This window comes from Etheostoma cragini, chromosome 8, assembly GCF_013103735.1.
Source record: "Etheostoma cragini isolate CJK2018 chromosome 8, CSU_Ecrag_1.0, whole genome shotgun sequence".
Taxonomy (NCBI): Eukaryota; Metazoa; Chordata; class Actinopteri; order Perciformes; family Percidae; genus Etheostoma; species Etheostoma cragini.
In genome coordinates this window covers 12,739,228-12,762,580 of record NC_048414.1, presented here as the reverse complement: position 1 = coordinate 12,762,580, position 23,353 = coordinate 12,739,228, and the positions used below count along the sequence as shown (strand labels likewise).

General features: G+C 40.3%; 3 protein-coding genes across 8 annotated transcripts in view; all 3 read right to left on the bottom strand.

Annotated features, from left to right (window-relative positions):
• LOC117949638 (vesicular glutamate transporter 2.1-like) overlaps positions 1–2,432 on the bottom strand; it is a 10,819-nt gene extending 8,387 nt beyond the window's left edge. Inside the window, exons 1-2 of the mRNA XM_034880099.1 lie at positions 1,736–2,432; positions 4–259 (exon numbers count right to left, since the gene is read on the bottom strand). Coding sequence (XP_034735990.1) covers positions 4–259; positions 1,736–1,821 — 342 coding nt within the window. The 5' untranslated portion in view covers positions 1,822–2,432. The remainder of the gene's footprint in view (positions 1–3; positions 260–1,735) is intronic.
• Positions 2,433–2,808: 376 nt separating this feature from the next.
• On the bottom strand, positions 2,809–4,014 carry LOC117949658 (P2Y purinoceptor 4-like). The gene has a single exon (XM_034880138.1). The coding sequence runs from the start codon at positions 3,923–3,925 to the stop codon at positions 2,930–2,932; it is 996 nt and encodes a 331-aa protein (XP_034736029.1). The 5' UTR covers positions 3,926–4,014; the 3' UTR covers positions 2,809–2,929.
• A 461-nt stretch (positions 4,015–4,475) lies between these two features.
• On the bottom strand, positions 4,476–23,189 carry ano5a (anoctamin 5a). Of its 6 annotated transcripts, none has more exons than XM_034880051.1 (22): positions 22,928–23,189; positions 19,757–19,824; positions 19,172–19,309; positions 18,801–18,842; positions 15,175–15,282; positions 13,801–13,869; positions 13,117–13,401; positions 12,711–12,830; positions 12,423–12,538; positions 12,194–12,328; positions 11,963–12,068; positions 11,695–11,755; positions 11,305–11,456; positions 10,424–10,498; positions 9,607–9,835; positions 9,314–9,486; positions 9,102–9,199; positions 8,505–8,635; positions 7,922–8,127; positions 7,627–7,826; positions 6,778–6,883; positions 4,476–6,546 (listed from the first exon to the last, which is right to left on the bottom strand). In XM_034880051.1, exons 1-22 carry the CDS (start codon positions 22,995–22,997, stop codon positions 6,316–6,318), a joined length of 2,919 nt encoding a protein of 972 aa, XP_034735942.1. In that variant the 5' UTR covers positions 22,998–23,189; the 3' UTR covers positions 4,476–6,315. The 6 variants fall into 6 exon arrangements, with proteins under 6 accessions (XP_034735942.1, XP_034735941.1, XP_034735943.1 ...); XM_034880050.1 differs by lacking the exon at positions 10,424–10,498 and adding an exon at positions 10,854–10,934 and having other exon boundaries at positions 22,928–22,997; XM_034880052.1 differs by lacking the exons at positions 10,424–10,498; positions 18,801–18,842 and adding an exon at positions 10,854–10,934.
• Positions 23,190–23,353: the final 164 nt, after the last annotated feature.

Sequence of the window (23,353 nt, the reverse complement as noted above, 5' to 3'; positions counted from 1 at the left end):
CACCTCTACGATGATGATCTTGCCGTTTTGATGGATCGTGCTGTTATTGACCATGCTGACGATGGCCACACCCAAGTTACACCGGATGCCGAAGGAGATGCAGAAGCCGAGCCCGCTCAGCATAGCGATGATGTATCTGCGCGGAAGCCCGAAGCACGTGCAGTCACACAGGGGCTTCTTCCGGTGCTGGTCCGCCCTGGGTCTTCCATCCTCAGTCAGCTCGATCGCATCACCTGGCTGCTGCCGCTTTTCCAACCTCCTGCACGACACCAGCCGATTAAATATGCTCTTTTTTATTTTTTTTTATTTTTTTTAGATTAGGCCTACATCCAATGATGTGAGGAATCAAACATGCAGGCAGATTCAGCTGCTTTTAAACGAGCGAGAACTATCATATGATTTCGGTGATTTTTTTTTCAACAACAAAAAAACTCTTTATAGACTAGCCTACTCGTGCATTTCTTCCTATGCCTCTTAAAGTTTTTTTTCAGTTTATGCTAAAAAGGAAATTATGCTTGCATCTTTACTTCGTGCTCCTTCAACGACAGGCCTTCTTTATTTTTTCTTTAAATTTGCCTGAGGCCCGTTTATTTCGTTCCCTGCTGAAATTCTTCCTGTTTCTGTAAGAAAGACACGTTGGTAAACCAGGAAAAACTAACCTTCATACCGCAATGCAGCAATGTCAGCATCGTCGTTGTTTGGAGTTAATTTTGCCCTTTTTATTTATGTTTTATTAGCTCTCATACATGTGGCATTGGCATTTTGCTTAGGCTTTTACTTCAAATTTGTACAATGAAAATTAGGTTAATAAAAAAAAAAAAAAACTAAGCATTGAAATGTGAAGGCCTCACCTCATCCAGTAAAATACCAGGCCTGCCACAGCTTAAATTAGACCAACAGACTTTTTATTTTTCTTGCATTGCTTTAAACCTTTCAATATTGCAGCCTGAAATCAAGTTCAACATCTGAAAGCCATTTAAGGAGTAACTAAAATAAACGCATGTTGTGTGCTTGCGCAAAATGGTCATCTAAAGTATCTGGATTTTTTTTTTAAAGCTCGTGTTTCCAGATGATTTGTGTAAAAATAATTTGATTTTTTTGGCTTAAAATTCAAACAAAGGACATTTTTATTCACATTTCCAATCAGAATTAGTAATTACTAAAATGTTATAAATGTGAAAACTGCTTCTTTACATCCTTCTCCCTTTCTCTGATTTCCAACTGAATAGATCCGTTCGCATTCCAGTCAGTTATCATTTTTCCTTTTGGACTACATTTCATTTAGGTCCTTCTGACAGTATAAATAATAAAGGAAGTCAATTGATATGGAGTCCATCGATCTTGGATTAATAGAGTTCGATACACAAGGTAATATATATTCTCCGACCTTGTATCACGACTCGTTCTGTTTCATTAATTATTAAATAACACCCACAGCAGCTGGTGGAGGGATCATCCTCCAGGGAAATATCTGATCCTTAAATATTCGGGCCACACGACTCTGCTTTCAGCATCCTGTCCCTGATTCATCTCAGAAAGAAGCGATTTCCCTTCATGATTTCATTGTAATTCAGTAATAAGCATATTTAAAGCCAATGCATGTTTTATCTGTGATCTTAACATCTGGGCATTGCTCAATTTCCCACCATTCAATTCATTTTTCTTTTTAATTTCTCACAACAGATTCATACTGTTATATAAAGACATGCAGAAATGGGAATTTCTTTCACCTTACCTGTAAATCTTCCCGAGGGCCTTTCCTGCGATCTGTTTTATTCCCTCCTTAGTGGTGGGGGCAGCTTTCTCAGTGCCTGGCTCCATATTCAAATTATCTTAAATTGGTTTATAGTACTATAACAAATCGAAGTGCTGAATTAATGAGCATATTGTCAAGATAATAATCCAAATTACGCGCGTCTGGTTTTTAAGCAGAAAACGCCTCGATGTCCTAAAAAGATGAGCCAGAAAATGGAGAAGGGGGGGGGGGGCACGTTCAGTCTGAAAGGGCTGGTTTCACAGTCACAAAACAGCAGTCAAATAAGTCCGCTTTTGCCTTGCGCAATGTTAATCCATGCAGTGCCATTTTAAGATCCAAGCAGCGATTAGAAAACCGAAGCCCAGAAAATAGATTTTTTTTTTGTTGGTTTTCTATTCTTTGAGAAATCGACGTGGGAAAAGTGAAAATCTTGTGCCGGTGCAGGTCAGCGGAGCTCCGGTGTAATCTGAGACGAGGATCTCCGGTGAGGCAGCAGCCTGAGGAGGTTTCAGCACCGCGGACAGCGCACAGCTCCTCCACCTGTCAGCAGCTCCGTGCAGCGCCCCTCCTCCCTCCTCTCCCTCCTCTAATTCAATTAGCTACTACCACTGTTAACAGTGACCATTGCATATTGCATAACATCGCTGCTTTACTTAGGCAGATTATATCAAACTGAATAAAAAAGGATTTCAGGACTAGCACTTATAAATACATTGCTGCGGCTGGCACAAAGCATTGACCCCCCCACCAACATCCGGTTATTTATCGGTTTTATTTTTTTCTGGGGTGGTTACACATGGTGTTAAAACTTCAGTGACACGTTTAGGCATATCGAATTGTTTTTACTAACATGTATAAACTGAGCTTTGTAATGTTGTTCACTGAATAAATGAAAGACATGCCGTTCACACGTGGAACGAGACCACAGTACAGTACGCAGTCAACCACGCAGAGGCAGTGTTGTGTAAGGAAGTTAAGGAGACCAAATCTCTGATATGAGATAAAGGAGACTGAGAAGTGGAAACCATTGTTATACAGTGTATTTATCGTATTCCAGTAATCAAAGAAAAGAGGTGATTAAACAAAAGGGCGTACAAACAGTTGTCTATAGGCTACAATGTAATTGTGCACAAAGAACATTATTGATTTACCCAACATTTATTCAGCTCGTTATTAAGATCCAGGTGCAGGCAGTGCGCACACAGGTGTGACAGTAGACATCCCCTGCCTTTTCCTCACCGTCATCCTGGTCCGCTTAGATATCATGGAGGCCACCTGCGTGCCTGGACACTGGGAAAACATGACAGCAAAAATGCCGTGAAACTCCTTTCTGAATTGGCGGCCCATGAAGCAGCCGAATAGAGGGTTCACGCAGGAGATGAGGCTACAGAAGCACATCTCCAAGGCAAAGGCCAGGTCTGCGTGCTGCCAGGAGGCGGGGCTGCCAGGGTAGACCGCCCGCATCACAATGGCCGCGTTGCGGCTCAGGTGGTAGGGCAGGTAAAACAAGGCAAAGAAAACTAGCGCTGCGCTCAGCGCCCGCCGCAGCCGCCGTTGCCGGTTGTGCGGGTCGGGTCGGCAGGGCCGGTGGCGCAGCTCTCTGACGCTGCGCAGGCCACAGTAGCAGATGGAGAGCAGCGGGAAAAGGAAGCCGATGGTGGAACAACAAATGGAAAAGGGGAGGCTCTCCCCGGTCTCACTCAGCAGGATGTACAGGGTACAGACGGTGCGGTTGCTCCCAGGACAAGTCTTGATCAGAGTCATAGTGGCAACAGGTATGCTGAGCATCAGAGTGGCCACCCAGACCGCCACACACAGCAGGCAGGTCTGCCTTCGGCCCAGCAGCACCAGAGAGCGCAGCGGGTGCACAATGGCCAGGTATCGGTCCACACTGATGCAGGTGACGAAGAAGATGCTGAGGTAGAAGTAGTTGTGGTAGAACAACCTCACACCCATGCAAAGTGGCAGCCCCAGCTTCCAGTACAGATGGTCCAGGTGGAAGTAGATGAGGTAAGGCAAGGCCAGCAGCCACGAGGTGTCAGCCAGGGTCAGGTTGAAGAGGAACACCGTGCTGCGGGTCCAGCGCCGCAGGCGGTGGAGGAAAACCCAGAGGGAGAGCAGGTTGAGGGGAAGCCCGAGGATCAGCACCGTCAGGAAGAAGGACGGCATCACGTAGAGCTGGACCACCGTTAAACCTTGATGTGTGTCCAGGTCGCAGAAGGCATCCTCAGAAGGCTGGAGATTAATGGGCACAGAGGTTCAACTTGGAGTTTACAATGCAGATCTATTACAAGATAGTGTCTCTTTCCTTGTGGAAAGCTCCATTTAATAGTCAACACTTAGTCTTTGGTACACAAAACATTAAATATGGACAATAGTTGTCATAGTAGAAAAACATGCTTAGCTTATAAACCATAATTTGCCATTATTAAAATGCTCCATGTAAAATCTGTATTTGATTTTTCATAAATGTTATCCACACTGTCCAACCTACCTGAACCTGAGTGTTGCCCATGTCTTTGTTTAAGTGGCTTCGCGGTGTGCCAAGTGAAACAACCATGCCAACATATTTTAGAGAAAAACACACCCACCACTATGAACAAACACTGAATGGTTATCAGTGTCCTCTCGGCCATCTGTTATGAGAACACAAACTTCCATGTCCCCGGCCGAGGCGCCGATGGGCAACAGTATTGATCCAAACATGTCCAACAATTACTCAAGTTGAACTGGTACTTTATTTTGGAGATTTGTCTTTGTTTCCAATACACATTTGGATACAGGGAAATTACAAAAAAACAACAACAAATGAATGAAAACATTAAAATGTACTGCAACTTTAAGCATACAGTAAACGGGTTCACTTTTTTCCGAGCATGGTAATGGTATACAATATAATATAACTAGAGCATAACAAAAAGAAAACATAAAAAAAGAAATATACAAGGAAATAAAATTAAAAAACAAGGTATTAGATGTATTAAGGCATCAACAGGTGTGAGTTTAGCTGAGGGAACAGCAGGAAAAAGGCAAACTGGATTAGTTCAACAATTTATCTCATCAAGTTACATCTACCTGCATCTCAACAAACATAGATTTAGTTGCCTGAGTTTGTTGCTCAACAAGCCTATTTTACCTAAAATTCAAATATCTCACAACAGATACCTCTCACATATTTCTATGTAGGCAGGCAAATAAACATGAAACGTCTATATAGACTTAAAACAAAAAGCTACAACTTTTACCATGTCGTCATTTAAACATGATATAAATATTAAATTCAGACTCCCTTTTACCTACAGTACAACCGTTATTCCATTTAAATGAACACATATTCAAAAGACTAATTGTGAATAAGTAGTGTCATGACAACATTTACACTTTGACATGTTTGCCTTGGTAGTCGTGTTTCATTAAGTGCTTTGTGCAAAATAAAAAATAAAACAAATGTGTATCTTTCCTTCTCTACACAGACAAAGCTGAGGAAAACAGAAGCACAAGATCTGGCCGATGGCTGGTGTGCTTTGTGTAGTGGAGCAAACATAGTTTAGTAGGTAGGGGCAGGCTTTTATTAGCGCCGACGTGTTGGTAAACAGAGGCACATTAAAAAGGAATCTCTTCACTCTCTCATGGTTTAAAGCTTGTCATCTCCAGGAACAAGACTCACTGTCAACAATCAACATGCACCAGCTGCCGCTGCCCAAAACTGGCCATTGCAGGACAAAATCTGCCCTTACTCACAGTACTGACAGCTGCACAGATTTGTCTTCATAAAAAGCTAATTCACATGTCAGATTTTGGCCTGGAGAAATTGCTGGGCTGTAATGACATTAAAGCAAAAATGTGACCAGCCTATGAACGTGAAAACATCTGTGGTGTGACCTCAATGAAAATAAACAATGCTCACATTTGTTGCAGCAACTGAAAAAAACAACAACAACAAAAATCAAGTTGAACATAAACTTACAGTATATGAAACAGGAATCCTTCATACAACAGCACATATGAACTAGGGAAACACTCAAAACCTATAATTGCTCAGTTTCTAAAAATCAATTGTTATTCTAACGGCAGATAGAACCAATTTTAAGTGTGTGACAGATTAAGGCATTCAGTCTTTGGTTACTCATAGTGGCACTTCAAGAAATAGTCTTATTAAAATAAGAGCAAGTTGTCAGGAATAGACACAGTGTATACACTTTTCTCTTTCTTTTCTTACAGCAAATGTTGATTATCATCAGCAATGTGATTACAACATAGAGTTAAAAAGCCATAAATATGAGGAAAAAGGTGTAAATACACATTTCTGCATGCATGGAGATTTTGTCTTTTACTTGTTTGCGCTTTCACGATCAGAAGAGGGATGGCTGTGAATGGAGTGAACTGTCTGTGTGTGTGTGTGTGTGTGTGTGTGTGTGTGTGTGTGTGTGTTTTGACAAACAACACAAACAGGCACTACAGCAAAGTGATGGTCAGTATCATAATACACAAGCAGGGCAATCTACATCATCACCATGTCCTCCTATCATGTCCAGCTGATTGACCAGCAGCTCGCTGGGCTAGAGACACTCTGACAGCATCTCGTGTTTGGGTAGAGACGGATAGATCACTGGCGGGCAGGTACAATCATTATGGCCATTTTGACTGAGTTGGATCTTCAGCTTCTCCACTTCATAGTTATGGAGATACTCTTGGACGAGGTAGCGCTCTCTCTTTATCCGAGCCCTCACTTCAGAGGGAACATCAGGAATCATCCAGGCAACAAAGAACTTGACCAGAAACACAACATGCTGTAGAACAAGAAGGAACAACAGGTTTGTTTTACTTCAAACTGGAGTCAGGAAGAGCTGCCGAATAAAGTCTGCACGGTTTTGTATTATCTGAAAAAATGCGTGTGTGGTAGAATGGGCGTTATTATTACTTTAACAATCGACTACTGCCTATGGTAAGAAAACTGAGGCCCAGTTCGAGTGGTCAATAAGTGTTGGTGGTGATGTGGAAGCACTGCGGCCGGGTTTTACCTCCATGATAATGATGAAAGCCAGCTTGGCTGCCAGAATGTGCCAGAACTGCATTGTGTGGTAGTACTGTTTCTCATGGCCAGGAGGGTAGCGGTAATCACGATACCTACAAAGGAGGAACATGTTTATAAAGACTTTGAATCAAGATTGTTGTTCGTAGCATTGTGCAATGAAAAAGGAAGTAAGAACTACTCTGGTATTATCTATAAAAATGTATTATAATTGTGAAAAAGCACACATATAATATTCACCACACATCATTATAATAGTAGTGTAGTTAAATGGTAATTTAAGTCAAGTGGTTTAGCTGTATATGTGAGGCTTTTACTACGTTAGAATTCTTCACCTGTTGTGAAAAGTAACTAAGTAGATGTACTTTAATACTGTACTTAAATACACATTTGAGGTTCTTTACTTACTTACTAGAACTAACAAAAGCGATAACGTTTTAACAATACCTTGGGTGTGGGCTTTGGGTGTGCAGAGTTAACCCTAAACTACCAAACCCAAAGTTATAAAAAGCTAAAAAAAAGAAAAACTAGCTTTACTCAGCTAGCTACATCACATTGCTGGTTACATTTTAAATCATCAACATAATAATAATAACAATAATATTAATAATCCACTAATGTAATATATTTAAGGTTTCCTTCTGCAAAATAACTATCTACCCTTTGATACTTTAATACGGTTAATAATTAATTTTTAATGGAGGGCTTTAACATGTAACAGAGTATTTTTACATTGTGGTATTTCTTTTTGTACTTAAGTAAAGTATCTGAGTATGTCTTCCACCACTGTTGTATATTAACACTGAAGTGAAAACATGCCTTACAATCACACACACACCTGCAGGTAGTGATGGTGGAGCTGTTGAACCAGGAAGGGTTCTCCTCGTCATCAGGCTTGTTGGCCAGTGGAATCGCAGAGATATTAAACACAGACAAGCTGTTGTTTATGTAGCCTTGCATTTTCATCTCACCCTCTGGCTGAGTGTACATGTACACGAGCCGAGGTATCATATCAGAGGTGAAGGCCACAATGAACGCCTAGAAAGCAGGGAAAGAAATGGTGTACGGGACACTAGAGATACAACTGTAAAGATAATGAGCAGACACAAAGCACACGTGTTGTCCACACTCACATTTGTGACCACAGAGAGTACGGCCATCCCATTGAGGATTTCCTGCCAGGCTCCGATGCTGTGGGCCTTTGCTGCCACAGGACGTCTGAACTGAGTGGTTAGCTTCCAGGCATCCACTCTTACCTCAATGATGTTGTTGATAAGTGCCAGCAGCGGTGCCAGGGGAAAGGAGGCGACGAACAGCGTGATGAAACCAAACTGGATCACTGGGACACAGAGAGGATAGACAGTATGATGGAAACAGCACCATCTGCAGAACGTCACTGGACACTGCATCTATCTATCTATCTATCTATCTATCTATCTATCTATCTATCTATCTATCTATCTATAGTATAAATAATTAATTTGTGTTGTTTTACTAAAAGTTCTTTTAATTTTATCCCAGCATCACAAATGGTTCGTAAACGTTTCTGCAGTCTTTTAACAAGTAATAACCATTGTTAGTCTTAGTTTTGCTTTTGGCCTGGTCTTAATTGAAACTGGATTTCACTATAATGTTCTTGACTGCAGCTAAGCTGTCAAGTGTGTCTATAAATCTCCCGCTTTGTGTGATGGATGGGACTGGGTACTGAATGTTTACCCATTTCCAGGTACTCGTCGAAGAGGCCCAGCTGTCCAAAGCCCTGCAGGTCGTGGTCCTGCTCCCAGCGGCTGTACAGACTCTCTGGGTGGTTTCGTGCCTTCCTGCTGCCCCACCAGTTCATCAGCCACCTGAAGGACACAAGAGGGCGATGGAGAGCTTTAAGGCGACATAATTCATCCTCTAACAGCCGTATTGGAGGCTGTATTGAATTGTAAACAATAGCTATGAAGAGATCTTTCTTTGAATGCCAAAATCTTATCGATTGATCTTATTGAAACTTTAGATAATGCTATATTGTCTTACATTACTTTGATTATTTTCTAAATCAACTCACAGAATAAACTCATTGACCATTACAAAAAAAAAACATCCTAGCAACCATGACTCTAAAAATTGAAAAAGTGAAAAAACACTAACTGTGGAAAAAATTTAATGATATCAAAACAAGGCCACAGCTATGGTTGATATATCTATGAGTTATGTGATTGGGCTGCAAAGCCTGTTAAGAGAGTGTGTGAAATTTAACCCCTCTGCATACGTTTGTGTTTGCAGAGAAATTATGCTTTAAATGGTCGGCTCAGTTGGAGTACTCACGGGACCAGAGCCTCCTGGATGTTGCCCCACACTTGTTTACCAGTCATCACTATCACCAGCTGGGTGGTCAACTCAATCAAACAGCCCCCAGGATCACACTGAATGTTGAGATCGAGGAAGGATGGGAAAGAAACAGACATTAACTAAAATTCTGACTCAAATTTTATTACCAGTGCTTATCTCATGCAATGTAATTTCAATATATCTGGTACCTCTTCATTCCTCAGGTTGCTGCCAAACATATATGCGTAATTTCCAGGATAGCCGACAAACTTGCCCTTAAAGAAAGCCACGTAGAAGCAGGAGGAATAGTAGTTGACAAACTGGAAGAGGAACATCTTCACAGTCAGTTTGTTCTCATACTCCAGGTGGGTCTTGGGAATTTCTGCCACATAATAAAACATAAACAACTATTTATTTAAGGATCAAGATGAAATGCATAATGGATTCATAAAGACAGAGAAACCTAATAATATGGGACTCGCTCTCTCGCCCTGACCCTCACCCATGTCAGTGATCCAAATAGCCACTCTCTCATACATGAGGTTGAGGATCATGATGATGACAAAGTTGATGCAGGAGGCTGTGACAGAGGTGGCCAGCTGTGGCGTGATGTAGGGGCCGACCACCTGCAGGTTGCTGGTGGCACTGTCCTTCATGATGCTGGCAAAGGCTGCGTATACCGCCAGGCGGTACGCTATCACCCCAATGATGCAGGCAATGATCAATGAGAGCTTCGGGACAGAGACAACAGAGATAACATGAAAGACAACTGCATGTCACAAGACAAAAGTACAGTGAGAACACCGTACCAATTGTGATGCAAGTGCAAACACCAAAGCACATGTAGACATATGAATAAAGTAAGGGAAATGATTGCCAATATAGATGTTAGGAGTAACTGTCATGCTTTAAGTTTGCAGACATTCCCCATGAAAAGAAATATTTTGTAATCTGGCTTCCCATTAGCTCATTCATTTGTACCAGGTTTTAAGAGTCCACAACACTGAAAATCTGGGCCAGTATGTGTAAAGCCGTAAGTATTTGATCTTAAATAGGTCCCATTTCTAAGAATGACATAATTTTGCCCATATTTTTTGAATTTAGAATGCCATGAAAAAACAAGTGTTCTGATTTGTCTCAACTCCCAAATAATTTGAGAGAACTCCATTTCTTAGGAGTTTTATATATACTGGCCCTAGCCACATGATATTAGTGATGATGATGAACAGTATGGGAAAGACAAAAAGACAGGGTGGAGGAACAGTTAGAGGACGAAAGTCATTTAGATTCATCAAATCTACCAAAGATACTATGCTTACCCATAACAGGACAGTGGCTCCAGACAGACATGTACGTGCACACTTGCTTGTTACGGGTAAGTATGGCTCCATTTCCTACATCACAAGCAAGCAAAGCATGGACACAGGAGTCAGTCACCCATTGTTATATCCTGAAAAGACAGCTCTAAAAGGCCAGGTTCCTTTAATTATCACTGCCCTCAAATGCAAGGCAGAGTAAGGTCACCCAATCACAGCTCTTTGTGTGTAGATGTCTGAGTCCAATTCTTTCAGCTGGCGGTCTTCTAGCGAAGCCAGCCTTTCAAGATACTGATCCACCAGACAAACGTGGTACTGAAGGAAACTTAAGCCTCTGAGTCTTTCCAGAAATGTCTGCTATCCACACAAACTACACCACACCCAAACCTTTTTCCTCACCAATGTGGCATTCTACATTAAGTGCCACCCTTACCCAGAGCATCACGGTGGCCCAGCACAGCAACAACTTCCCCAATATATCTGTAGAAGTCCTGTTAAGAACCCACTCCATTTCCTAAAGACGGGTGGGATGTGGTCATGGAAAATTACAGCACCATGTTTCTGTAAATCTCACACATCTGTGTCTGTCACTATTACCACTTCTATTACTAACTACTCCCAATTCCCTGAAAACACAGTTGGTCAATTTTACTTTAGTGATATAGTTTCTATTAACAAGAGTATTTTAGTCCAGAAACTGGCTTAATGTATGTCTGCATCCAGCTTAGTGTGTAGAGTGATTCAATAAATACAACATACAGTATACTGTAATCTGTCTAATCTTATCATACAGTATGTGTACCTGATGCAAGATACAGAGACCTAGAGTTGTACATTAGAAAAGTATTATAGAGCATATTGGTATTTCATGAGCCCACAAACACCTGAGTGATGCGGTTCAGCTTGCGGTTGGTGCACATGGCCTCATACTCTGGCCGAAGCTGCAGCTGCTGTTGTTCCTCCTCAAAGTCGACCAGATCCCACTCATACTCGAGACGAGCCTGTCGCCTCTTCCAGAACTCCAGGAACAGCGTCACTACAGCATATAGACCCACACATGTCATTTTTCAGTGCTTTGACCACCAGTCTGCTCTATTATACCGGTATCAGATTTCAACACCTCAGTTGACAAAAGGTTTATGACATATGCAATAAGGGTGAAAAGGTTCTAACAGAGGGATTTACAGTGGTCTGCAATAACAATTCATCAGCTCCCACTAGGTGGTGTAGTGGTTAGAAAAGATAAATTGCAGAGAGCAGACATTTTTACTCACCCCAAATGCCCATAAATATGGCAAAAAACACTGTTGCCACATTGTCAAACAGGTGGGATTGCTGAAAGAAGAACATGTTTGAGAAATAGTGAGATAATAAAAAAATGGATTTATTTACATTTAGCTGCAAACACAGCTCCAAATGTCACATAGATAGAACATCATAAATGATGTTCTATCTATGATCATATCATATCTATGTGATATCATATCTATGTGACATCTATGTGACCAAAATCCACTCAGTCACAAAGTCAAGAAGTCTCACCCATGAGGAGTTGCATGTTGAGCTGAGTTTCCAGTAGCCACATTTCTTGTCACACAGCGGGCACATGACAATTTGCCCTCCGACTTTCTCACTACATATTTCTTTACTGCAGTGAAATAAGAGTAATTTTCAACAAAAAAGTACAATGACATTAGTAATAAAATAATATCTTAAAATACAATGACAACTAAAAGACCAAAAAAACAGGCTTGAATTCTTGATAAAAATGACCTCCACTGGTTGTCATCGTAGGTGAGAAATCCGTAGATGAAACAAATTGTCCCAACTATTGCAGCAAACAACAGCATCTCAGTGTAGAAGCCCAGCCAAGCAAAATAAATACCTATCTTCTCCCCGTAATACTTCCTGTTAACGAGGGAAAAAAACAGTTTTGCTGTAAGTTCTTTTAGTTGACGTTAAGTAACTACACATCAGCTATGACTTTGTTTTTGAGTCTTACCTTATAAGATTGAGGGGCTGCTCCTTGAAGAAACAGAAGAATCCGGCCCAGTGTTTGTAGAGACTGTATCTGTCACTTTCACATTTAGCATCCTTAGATCTTGTCCAGTATCTACACTGTACTCACACAGAAAACAGTGTCACATGCATAGCGTTAATGCAATATTATTTACTTGCAATGCAACATGCAACACTGCCTCCAACAGCATTAGTGCACATTGCATTGAGGAGTCCATGTCTTTTTTTCAAATTATAAAAAAGTGCTAAACGTTCACCAAAAGAGGCTCACATCATGCAGGGGGAAGGCAGCAGTGTAGGTGCCGTTGTTGAGTAATCTCTTGATCCCCTTCTTGTCTCTATCTCCACATTCCTCCCTGAGGTATGAACAGCGGGACAGGATGTAGTAGACCTGGGCAGAAAGAGATATAGGAGGGGTATTGTGTTTTGTTATTCAGAGGCTTGCCATATGTATGGATGAAAACATTATTATAAAAGTTGCCTCTGTATTCACAACAGTTAATAATAGAAATAGTATTTCATTCTTTACAAGAGACATATCCTATTGGATTTGTGTATGAGCCTGCACACGCAACTGCAGCATACTGAAGTATTTATAGCCAATATAGATTTGATGACAGGAGAATGTTTACATTTGGAGCTCACAAACAACATAAGAAAGGTCACAGAATACTTACTATCCTGTTGCGAGTAGATGGCGGGAAGAACGTGTCCTTGTCACCGATAAGGAAGAAGTCAGACTTGCTCTTGTCAAAGGGAGCTGTGAAAAAGTCTGGCTCGGGCTGCATGATGTGCTCCGGCAGACGAAAGGGGGTGGACAGCCAGTTCATGGGCATCTCGCTGTTGTTTGGGATGTCGTTGACCTTGAATGGCACTTTAATCTTCAGCACATCTGCGTACGTGGCCAACACTTCCCATGGAGCGTGAATCTTTACAAAATAAGTCTTTCCATCGTCTGACTCCTGATGATAACGACAGTTAGACAGGTGATACAGCTTGATGAGTGTAGGGCTACTGATTGATATACTAATTTAGTGATAAAACGAGGAGATACCTAAAAAGTGCCCTTTAAAAGTTGTATGTAAAATGCATGGTTAGTTAAATTTATAGTAATAAGATGATTGGCAGTTGGCTTTTGCTGTGTTAAAAAAGACACTTATGCACTGGTTTATAGATTTATCACAAAAGCACTACCATATTGGGTTTGGTCTTTGTAAAAACAAGAACAATTAAAAAAAACTTTAAAAACACTAAACTGATATGTTGTATGATGTACACATTCATAAATGCATGTATTTCTGGGCCACTTAATTTTCTTTCCCATTAGACAAAATCAAATCAATAACTGGACACACTCTTACCGATTTATCTTCAATCTCCAACTCCAAGCCAACATTCACTAGATTGGCCTCATACAACCTCCTCCTCTCCTTTAAAAAGGAAAACAAAGCAATGCATATTTATTAGTTTAATATATATATATATATATATATATATATATATATATATATATATATATATATATATATATATATATATATATATATATATATATATATATATATATATATATATTCCTTTACTGCCATTGTACAATAGTGAAATAAATTATACAAAAAAATTAAGTACAGACAAAGTTGTGTGAAAAGCACTATATACACTATAAATCACCATGTATGACACACAAATGATGATATACAACTGCAATAATGTTGAATACTGCAAATGTAAGTAGCCAAAAACAAAACATGTAAAAACGTTAACACGGAGTCACAGTCAGTTCAGCAATTATAACAATGGTGAACTACTGTTGAAACCAGTGTGGACTACTGTTGAAGGCAGTGTCAGATAGCACATTATTTTAATTCGAAGCAGTCACTGAGTGCAAACAGGTAGTGAAAGTTACTTGTGGTAGTGTAGCAGTATGAAGTAATGTTACCATGTGATACCTGAAATTAGGTTTAACTTTTTCAGAAATAAGGACAGAGAAAGAAATTGTCTATGTCATTAAAGTAATACCAAATAAAAAATGTACCTCTTTGTTAGGGCTGTCACATTACACAACGATAATACACAGGAACTGGCCTCCTGTTTGCCCTGCCTCATTCAGTGGAAAAGATTAGCGAGTTCCTGACTGTGCCAGAGGTCTTTGTGTTGACTCACTAACGAAGCTATGGGTAAAATGTGAGTCGGCTCTGACACACTGGCTCATATCCGAGTGCTAACACAGAGATGTGAAGACTAACAACTCAGTGTCAAACACTAGTCAAACACAAGTCTTTCAGCACCCCACACAGCTGATAAAGAGACACACCACAAAAACACATCTGGCCAGCAACAGTACACAACTTCTTCAAAGTTATTTCCTTAAGAAAAAAGGTTTGTAAGTATATCTCTAAAAGTGACCTTCTCAGAAGATTCCTAAAGAGGATTACAGACAATATCTGAGAATAATCAGTGGTGTGGTATTTGGGGAATGCCGTTGAAAACCACTGTGAACTCTGAGGATATCCTGTAGGAAACAGATCTCCCTGTTTAAATCAAGAAGTGGAAATAACACTGCTGTTCTTTTGTGTGTTATTTTAGGATTTCATGATACTTAGCTCTGGCAATACAACAAAAACGCTAAAAAACATTCATCAAGAAACAAAACAGAAGTTATTAGAAAGGCATGCTTATAGTAAGTGAACTAGGGACATTTATTGAACATACATTGCCTCGGAGTTGTTTCTTACCTGTTTTCTCTCACCATCTTTATCGGCAACATAGGACAGGACAAAATCAATCCTGCGCACTCCGTCACGGAAGAATACAGAGTCTTTACTGTGTTGTTGTTTGTCGATCTATAATGAGATTGAACAATGGTCACAACATTTAAACACACACACACACACACACATACACACGTGTTTGGCTATCTTTGTGGGGACCAGTCATTGACATAATGCATTCCCTAGCCCCTTACCCTAACCTTAACCATGAAACCTAAATGCCTAACCTTAACCCTCACCCTTACCCTAACCATAACCTAACTCTAACCCTACTCCTAAAACCAAGTCTTATTTCTCAAAAAGCCCTTTAACGTTATGGGGACCAGCATTTTGTCCCCACAAAGCTGTCAGGTCCCCACAAGTATACTGTATTCACAGTTTTTGGTCCCCACAAATGTAGCTAAACCCGGCACACACACACACACACAGTATCAGCATAACAAGTCCTTAGATGCATTCATCACAGCACGGCAGACAGTCAAACTATGTGTCAGTGGCTAACAGCAAAACCCAAAGAACAAGACCTCCACACCACTTCAAGCCCAACTGTTTGTCTAAAACAACAAGAATACTGATTATCATATTTTCACTCTAAACCCAAGTAGCATGCTAAATGGAGGTCATCTGCTATGGTTACGTTTCATGTTGCTCATGCCCCCTTTATAGGATGTACTGAAGATGAAAACGTGCTTTTAAAGAAATATGTGTTGTATCGCAGAAAAAAAACATCCACAAAGATGCATTAGAAGGCTTTGATTTCAAGTCTTCTGTCAACTCATTAAACTCAACCTCAGGTTACATGTAATAGCAAAGGATATGTGGAAAGGACTACAAATTCATTGACACCGCACTCCAACATTGTTGCCGCTGATTTGCTTTTATGTAAATCCTGAAATCCAGTGTCTGAAAACACCAGTACTGGGGCTGAACACATTCCAAACAAATGTCAGTCCTGAAGAGACACTGACTCTTTAATAGCCACAGGGCTGAAGAGAAATGAACTACACAGGAATGCTTTAAGGGAGGAAAGGAAGGCATGCCTGCTTGTGCTGCTTCAGCTGTTCAGAAAGCTAAAAATAACCATGTACCAGTTACTTCTGTCATCACTACAGTAGCTTGCTACACTTAACATTTAGCATCACAACAACATTACACTTTACTGTAGTTCCGACCAAGCTAGCCCTGTCCATCAGCACAACACTGTGGGGGTAGGGAGGAAAGGAAAAGCACTTTACCTCCATGGCCCACTCCCTTTATGGTAATGATGCAGCAGCGGAAAGGCTGTCTGTCTGAAAAAATTGCCCTTCTCCAGGGAGAATGGTCCAACCCTGAAAGCACTGCTTCTCTCACTCTCACTCCACTGATCGCCCAGCCACAGGAGCTCCATCCAGTCCACCCACCTCCCAGAACAATCCCTTACTTGCTCATTAGGAAAAGAGTGAGGGAGAGAGACAGGAGAAGGGATACTAAGAAGTCTCCTAGAGATGACATCAGCACAGTGATAGCTTAGCGACTGCCAGCTAGCTAGCTAATGTAATAAGAGCACAGCATCAGGGGAGGTAATATCACTGTACAACAAAGACCATCAGGACAGTAAAGGTCCCTCAAACATATTGTCTAATATTGCAGATCACCAGTAAAATGTCAGCTGAAAAGACAACTGACCATATAAAGAAAACTGTTCTGATAAAGTTTGAAAACCAAAACTGAGAACTGCTCTCTGAGAATTGCCCCATTCTGACTTGACTGTTTGAAACTAATCAATTAAACAATATGGACACCTTACCACAACAATATATGAAGTGCAAATGGGACACTTATCGGTGGATAATGCATGTAAACTGCCTCAAACAAGTAGTGATATACTGTAGGTAAAACAGCTGTATTTAGCCCTACAGCTGGATCTACCACCCTGATTCCTACTGTACTAACTTGAAGAAGAATTTGTGTCTACGTGTTTTTACAGTTATCTTAGCCCAAATGATGCATACGTTCTAAGATAACCACAGGTCTGCATAACCTCCCAGACTATATTGGACCATTTTTACCATGACAGGGTGGATGCTTTCTTTAACTGGGACGTTGCTGCAAAAACTCTCTAATTTGCAGTAATTACAGATCAGCCGTATGGAATCAGTGCATCTGCTCAGTAAAGCTGGTAGAGGCCACAGAGCTCTATACATTTACAAACTAACCCCTAACTACTGGGTGTTTAAACATGTGTATGTATTTTATCTTAATTAAGAAGAGTAAATGTAGAACTATGCTACTAGTTTCGGGGAGGGGTTTCTTTTAAATATTACTTTTAAAGCATTTCTTTTTTGGGCCTAAATAAGTTTGGAACAGAACTTCAATGGAACTGGTCACCTCTTTGATCTTAAATATATCCCAGCTGCTACATCCACTGAGATAGGTGCCACGAAAGCTAAAGGTTCATTTTTTTGCCATATTAATTCAACAATATGATTTCAGCTTTTTTTGTTTTTAACATAGTTCTGTACTGTTTTCCAAATGTAATGAACAGATGCCTTTAGATATCTGGAATATAGGTGTATTTCATTATTGCAATCCTCAAGACTTGACTAAACACAGAGAAGATTGTGATTTTTTCTCCAGTGATAAAAAAGGAAAAAACTAAAAAATACAGTGATTCCCAGATTTGCAGAAAACATTGTATCTGCTTCAGTGAGCCTCCCTAACAGTTTCATGCAGCTGAAACATCTTGTAGGGAGGAGAACCATACACTCAGCTTTTGTTTCCAGTTTTCATTATAGAGGCAATTTATAGATGTGCAGCTGCCTCCCCTCTTCTTGACTCATTCTTGTGATCTTCAACTCGGCTAAATCATAGCCTTTAGTTGGATGGAGCCAGATTTTTAGAAAAGCTTATTGCAAGTTATCTTTCTTAAAGATTAGTTGCTGTTAAAAAGGGTAATGATTCAACTTTTCATTTAAAGAGGTTACACACTGTTTCAAAAGAAGAAGCCTACAGTGAAGTACATTATATGGTTAGCCACAGCAAAGTACAGTCCTGTCATGAGCACATGGCAGGGTCATGATTACAGTATCTAGACTGTGTACATTTAAATTACAGTAACACACATAAATGCACACACACAAAAACCGCTAGGCAAACAAAATGATGAATACGATATACAGTGCATGATCAATGCACTGTGTGTGTGTGTGTGTGTGTGTGTGTGTGTGCGTGTGTGTGTGCGCGCAAGTGTGCCATTTCTAATTATGCTGTAACACCACCAGGCTGTTGATTTCTCTTCAGTGAAGCAGACGATCATCACAGGTGAGAACAAAGCAAATGAAAAGGCATTTTCCATTTTCAATGAACTCTTGTGATACATCAACACAAAGCTCAGCATGTTTCCATTAGTCTCTGCAGAAAAAAAACATGCTCTCTGTCAAAAAATGTGTATAGATTTTAACTCTGATGCCCAAGCTTTTTTCTTTGAATATGCAGTGCCGCTGGAGAAACTCAATGCTGAACAGACATTTCTCAAGAAAGAAAGAAAAACTGACCGGCGGACATATGCATAAAGTTGCATCAAATCACAAGCCTGTTTTACCATGCCATACCCTGGAACGAAACTTCAGGAATAGTGCCTGCTTTCTCGACAGCTGTGGAGGAACCAAGTGGACAGTGAGAGAAAGCCTAACAACACAACAAATTCAACAACATACAGCTAAAACTGTAACAGCAACCTTACAGACTGAGGTGATCAAATCGTCAGACACTTTCCACGTGCATTTTGTTTACACATTGTTACATATTATGTTTAACACTGATAAAACCATCAAAACCACTGGATGTTACACTGTAAGTCAGCCAGGATCAGAGTCCTGTTTTGCTCAGTTACAGGTTAGAGTTTGGAGATGAAGTGAGAAGACACAAACACGCAGACGCTGACACAGCGGCATGCATCTGTGTCCTTGAACTGGTGTCTTACCCCAGTCAAAGCATTGATTTGCTCTAAGGTCTGAGCCTCAAACCGTGGACTGTCGCTGTGATCAGAGGGGGCCAGCGAGGCCAGGCTGGTGTTGAGAGACTCACAGGTCTCTACACACACATCAGGTGTTAAAGGGGACTTCAAGTGCAGTGTGAAAGAGGGAGAATAGACAGGAGCATACAGGTTATCTCTGACTCTCTCATGACATTTACAGGATGTAAACTATTATGATATGATTGGAATGCAAAAATGGATGTAATCTCAAAACTGAGAATAGAAAACTATGGGCTCTACTAACAACAACATAACAAGCTAATCCTTCTACCACATGAGGATTTACAATAAGAAAATCAGTGTGACTAATGGGTAGTTGGTATAAATTCAAACCATCCAAGAATTTGTTAACTATTCTGAGGCACTTGCAAACGTGTATAATTACATGGGATGTTAAACAATAATGATTTTGAATTTGTATCAAAATAAAACGCTCTCTGGGACTGTCCACAATCAAGGCAAAATAATTTGCTTTAAAGAATTGTCTGCATGAAGGTGTGAGCGGAAGCATGTGGTGAGTTTTGTGTTTACCGGTGATTGTCCCTGCTGGAGAGATCCTGTGCTGGACGAGCCATGTTGGTGGTAGCCATTTATACCATCTGCAAGACAGAACATAAGGAACTCGACATTAAGAATAGAATTGCCAATGTTTGTGAGGGCAGTATTCTCTCTTCATTGTGTAATAATAACAAGTATCATAGTGAACCTCAGACAGGTGGTTTGGTGGCAGTAAAGTTTCAGGCATTGAACAAGCGGCCTCAGTTAAGAGGGGAGCAATGACAGACAGCCAATGTTGTGGTCTATATTTGTACTGCATTTTGTGGCAGCACTCCCACTGGCCAGACAGCATGACTTAACAGGATCACCGTGAAAGAATCCACAAAGCCATGTTGCTGCGCTGTGATTCTACCACTACAGGAGTGACTGCAGGAAACAAGACTGGGAAGTCTGGTAAACCCCCTTAATGAGATTGAAAATGAAAGCTGCCTGTATGAGAAACATCCCTTTAACCTTTAGCAAAGTTCTGCTTTAATCTGTCATTTATTGCCTCTCAAAATCAGTTAAAACCTTCCGACAAAGAAATGTACATGAACAAGTAGCAGGGTAGATAGAAAAGCAAGGGAAACATGAAGTGCTGTTGGCACCACTATCTCCAAAAACATAAAGCAGAAGGTTTCAGCCTCCATGTTTAAATAGAAATCTAATTGTTGGTCTCTCTGAGGTTATAATTAGTCTGGACTCAACATAGTAAATGTGCTTGCAAAGACCTGAAACCAGCATTTGAACCTTGTGCTATGTAAACCTTCACTGTCTCTACGTTATTACACACCAAGTCAAACAAGTATAAGTAAGTGATTCAAAATAAATGACATTTTCCAGTACTGGAATACAGCACCTTTTCCCACTGAAGATCTTTAGTTTTCTGTTTTGTTGTACTGAATCATTGTTTTTCACTTCAGCTTTACTTTCATAACTAATTTATTGCTATGCCTGACAGTAACCATGTAGCAACTAAGAAATGTAATTGTTAGTTATTTGTTGTTTAGAATATGAAGTACAAGTTACAGCAAATTTAAAGCTAAAACACATAGCCAACCTTTTATGTCAGACTTTTATAGTGTTTTAACAACAATGTTAAACCCAACTTCTTGTTTCATCTTCCTTAAAACCAGTTATGATACTGACTTTGGGGGATAGATTGCTGTCATATGTTTAAACACAATCTTTCAAAACATTAGAATGCCTCTCAGTATAATTTTGTACAGTTGGACAGAGTTTTAGAGCACTTAGAGTACGCCTCTCAGATAAGCCAACAGTATTTTTGTACCCGGTTAAGAAGCCTCCACAGTTAAGGCTTTGTTCAAGAAAGAGCAGCTGATCTTTTCCACAGTGGAAATAACACATGGTTGCTACTGTCTCTTTTTTTTTTTTTACCACAGCCACCCAAGAGATTTCAGATTCAAAACCTTATTTACATCTCTTATTAACACAAACTTATTATCTCAGCTATACTGATAATAAAAGGGACGTTATGCTGCACTATAAAACAGCGACAACAAATACAGCTGGTGTATTGAAATAACAAGAGACATGAGACAACTCTTTAGTAGCCTATGCCTATCTGTATAGTTTGAATTTTATAGTATTGAATTTTGCATCCATAGTTTTATAGTGTTACAACTGCCGTCTAACAAGGGTGTTAACGTAAACTTAAAAGCCTCACTTCAAACTGCTAAATGGGTATATACCGTGAACACAGTGGGTGAGGGTGTATGATTTCCTGTGACAGGAAGCCATTGGTTGTCTGTCATATTGTTGTGAGATCAGGTACACACATGCATACACCTGCTTTGACAGGCCAGTTCTCACAGACAATGCTGGATAAATGAAATCCATATTTGCAGTAAGGGTGAGCATTGATGCAATGACAAGCGACAGTCCAAGTTAGTCTGAATTGATATGGTCAAACCACAACCCTAAATAGTCTGGACACTTGTAATATAGTTCCAAACTATATACTGTAGTTCCATGTGGTTATAATCTGTATTTAAATGTAGTGCACAAAGAATACTGCAAACTGTGAGAGCTTGTTTTTTTTCTTCCATTTAGACTCTAATTGTGTTGTCTGGAAATATTAGCAGCCTGGGGATATCCCAGTAAGACTTTTTGAGTGTATACATTTACAGCCTGAACATTTATTTTTTTCCTGGCCCAACTTCATACAATAGGAATACTGTATATTTCAGTTGTAACGGTTCATAGAAGTTAAAAATAGGGCTGTTTTCCATCAACAGTCACCATTGTAGGATTTAGAGTTATTAAAATGATCAAGAATTAGAGTAGGACACTACAGTGATTTAATGTTGTGGAGCTGCTATAACTGTTGTGAACACCATAAACACACAATACCAAAGTAACACTATAGTTCATGGTCCTGCAGTGATCTGCTATATTATTCTGTCTATGCTGCAGAGGAAACACATGACTAATATATCGACTCATACAGAAAGGGGTTGCTTAGGGGCATTCAGGGTAACGCCTCTTCTATTCAGCGACACCATGCGTGGCAAATAAAACCTAAAACAATTCTCTAAGCATTTGAATACATTTTACATTGAGGCAGAAGCAGAGATCGAGGGGCGCCACTTAAGTGACAGAGTGTTTCCAGTAAGCAGGCCAGCTGTCACTGCTGCTCCCATAGAAAGAAAGTCAGCGAGCTGGTTATAGTGCAAAAGGGGAAATGTGCAGGGTGGGGTACATTTTAAAATAGCCTAGTTGAGACAATATAATGCAATGCAAACTTCAATTAATTTTCAAATGTCCTGTGTAGTGAAATGGCACAGGTTGTTACTGGCACATGCACTGTAATTTATCAGTTGTCGCAAATCATGATAGTGACGCAAATCTATCTTGAAATGTGTTGTTTACCTTTGTTTTTAATTCAGAAATGTTGTCATGGAAATCATTAGCCTTTATTTTAAAGTTCTTCTTAACAGAATCGGATCAGATACTGAATAACAACAGACTTCTTAACAGACTGACTGAGGAATGACAATCTCAGTTTAGTCTTACTGATTTCCCAGTGGGAAACTCTAATGAAGCACAACACAAGCCATGGCAACATTTGGAATGTGAAAACTACGTTTCCACACAGCCTGAGGGCAGACCTGGCTCAGGCAGGGTTTACCTAACGTTACTCACCATTGAAAGAGTCTGTTGGGCTCATCTCAATTAAACTGTCCCCTCCAGCTTTCCCCGTTTTTCGGTGCATGTTGAGTTTCTCGTTTACCAAAACTTATCGGTCCTCATGTACACCAAGATTTTTCCTAGCTAGACAATGTCTGTACCGCTTTTCTACGCTTGATCTCCGACCCGAGTAGCTGGGTAGTCCTTTTCAGAGACGCCTCGCCAAAAACGTTAGTTAAGTCTTGCCTCCGTTTCCCACTGACCGCGGACTGCTGCATCACTTCAGCATGGAGGAAGATATGAGGGGGAGGGGGAATGGCTCCACACCACAAGCCAATGAGCCTGCGGCTAAACCATTTCTTTTTTTTTATGTTAGCTGGCGCTAGTACTGAACAAACCGTCCAAATAATATGAAATATTAGCCTAGCTAAATATTACCTA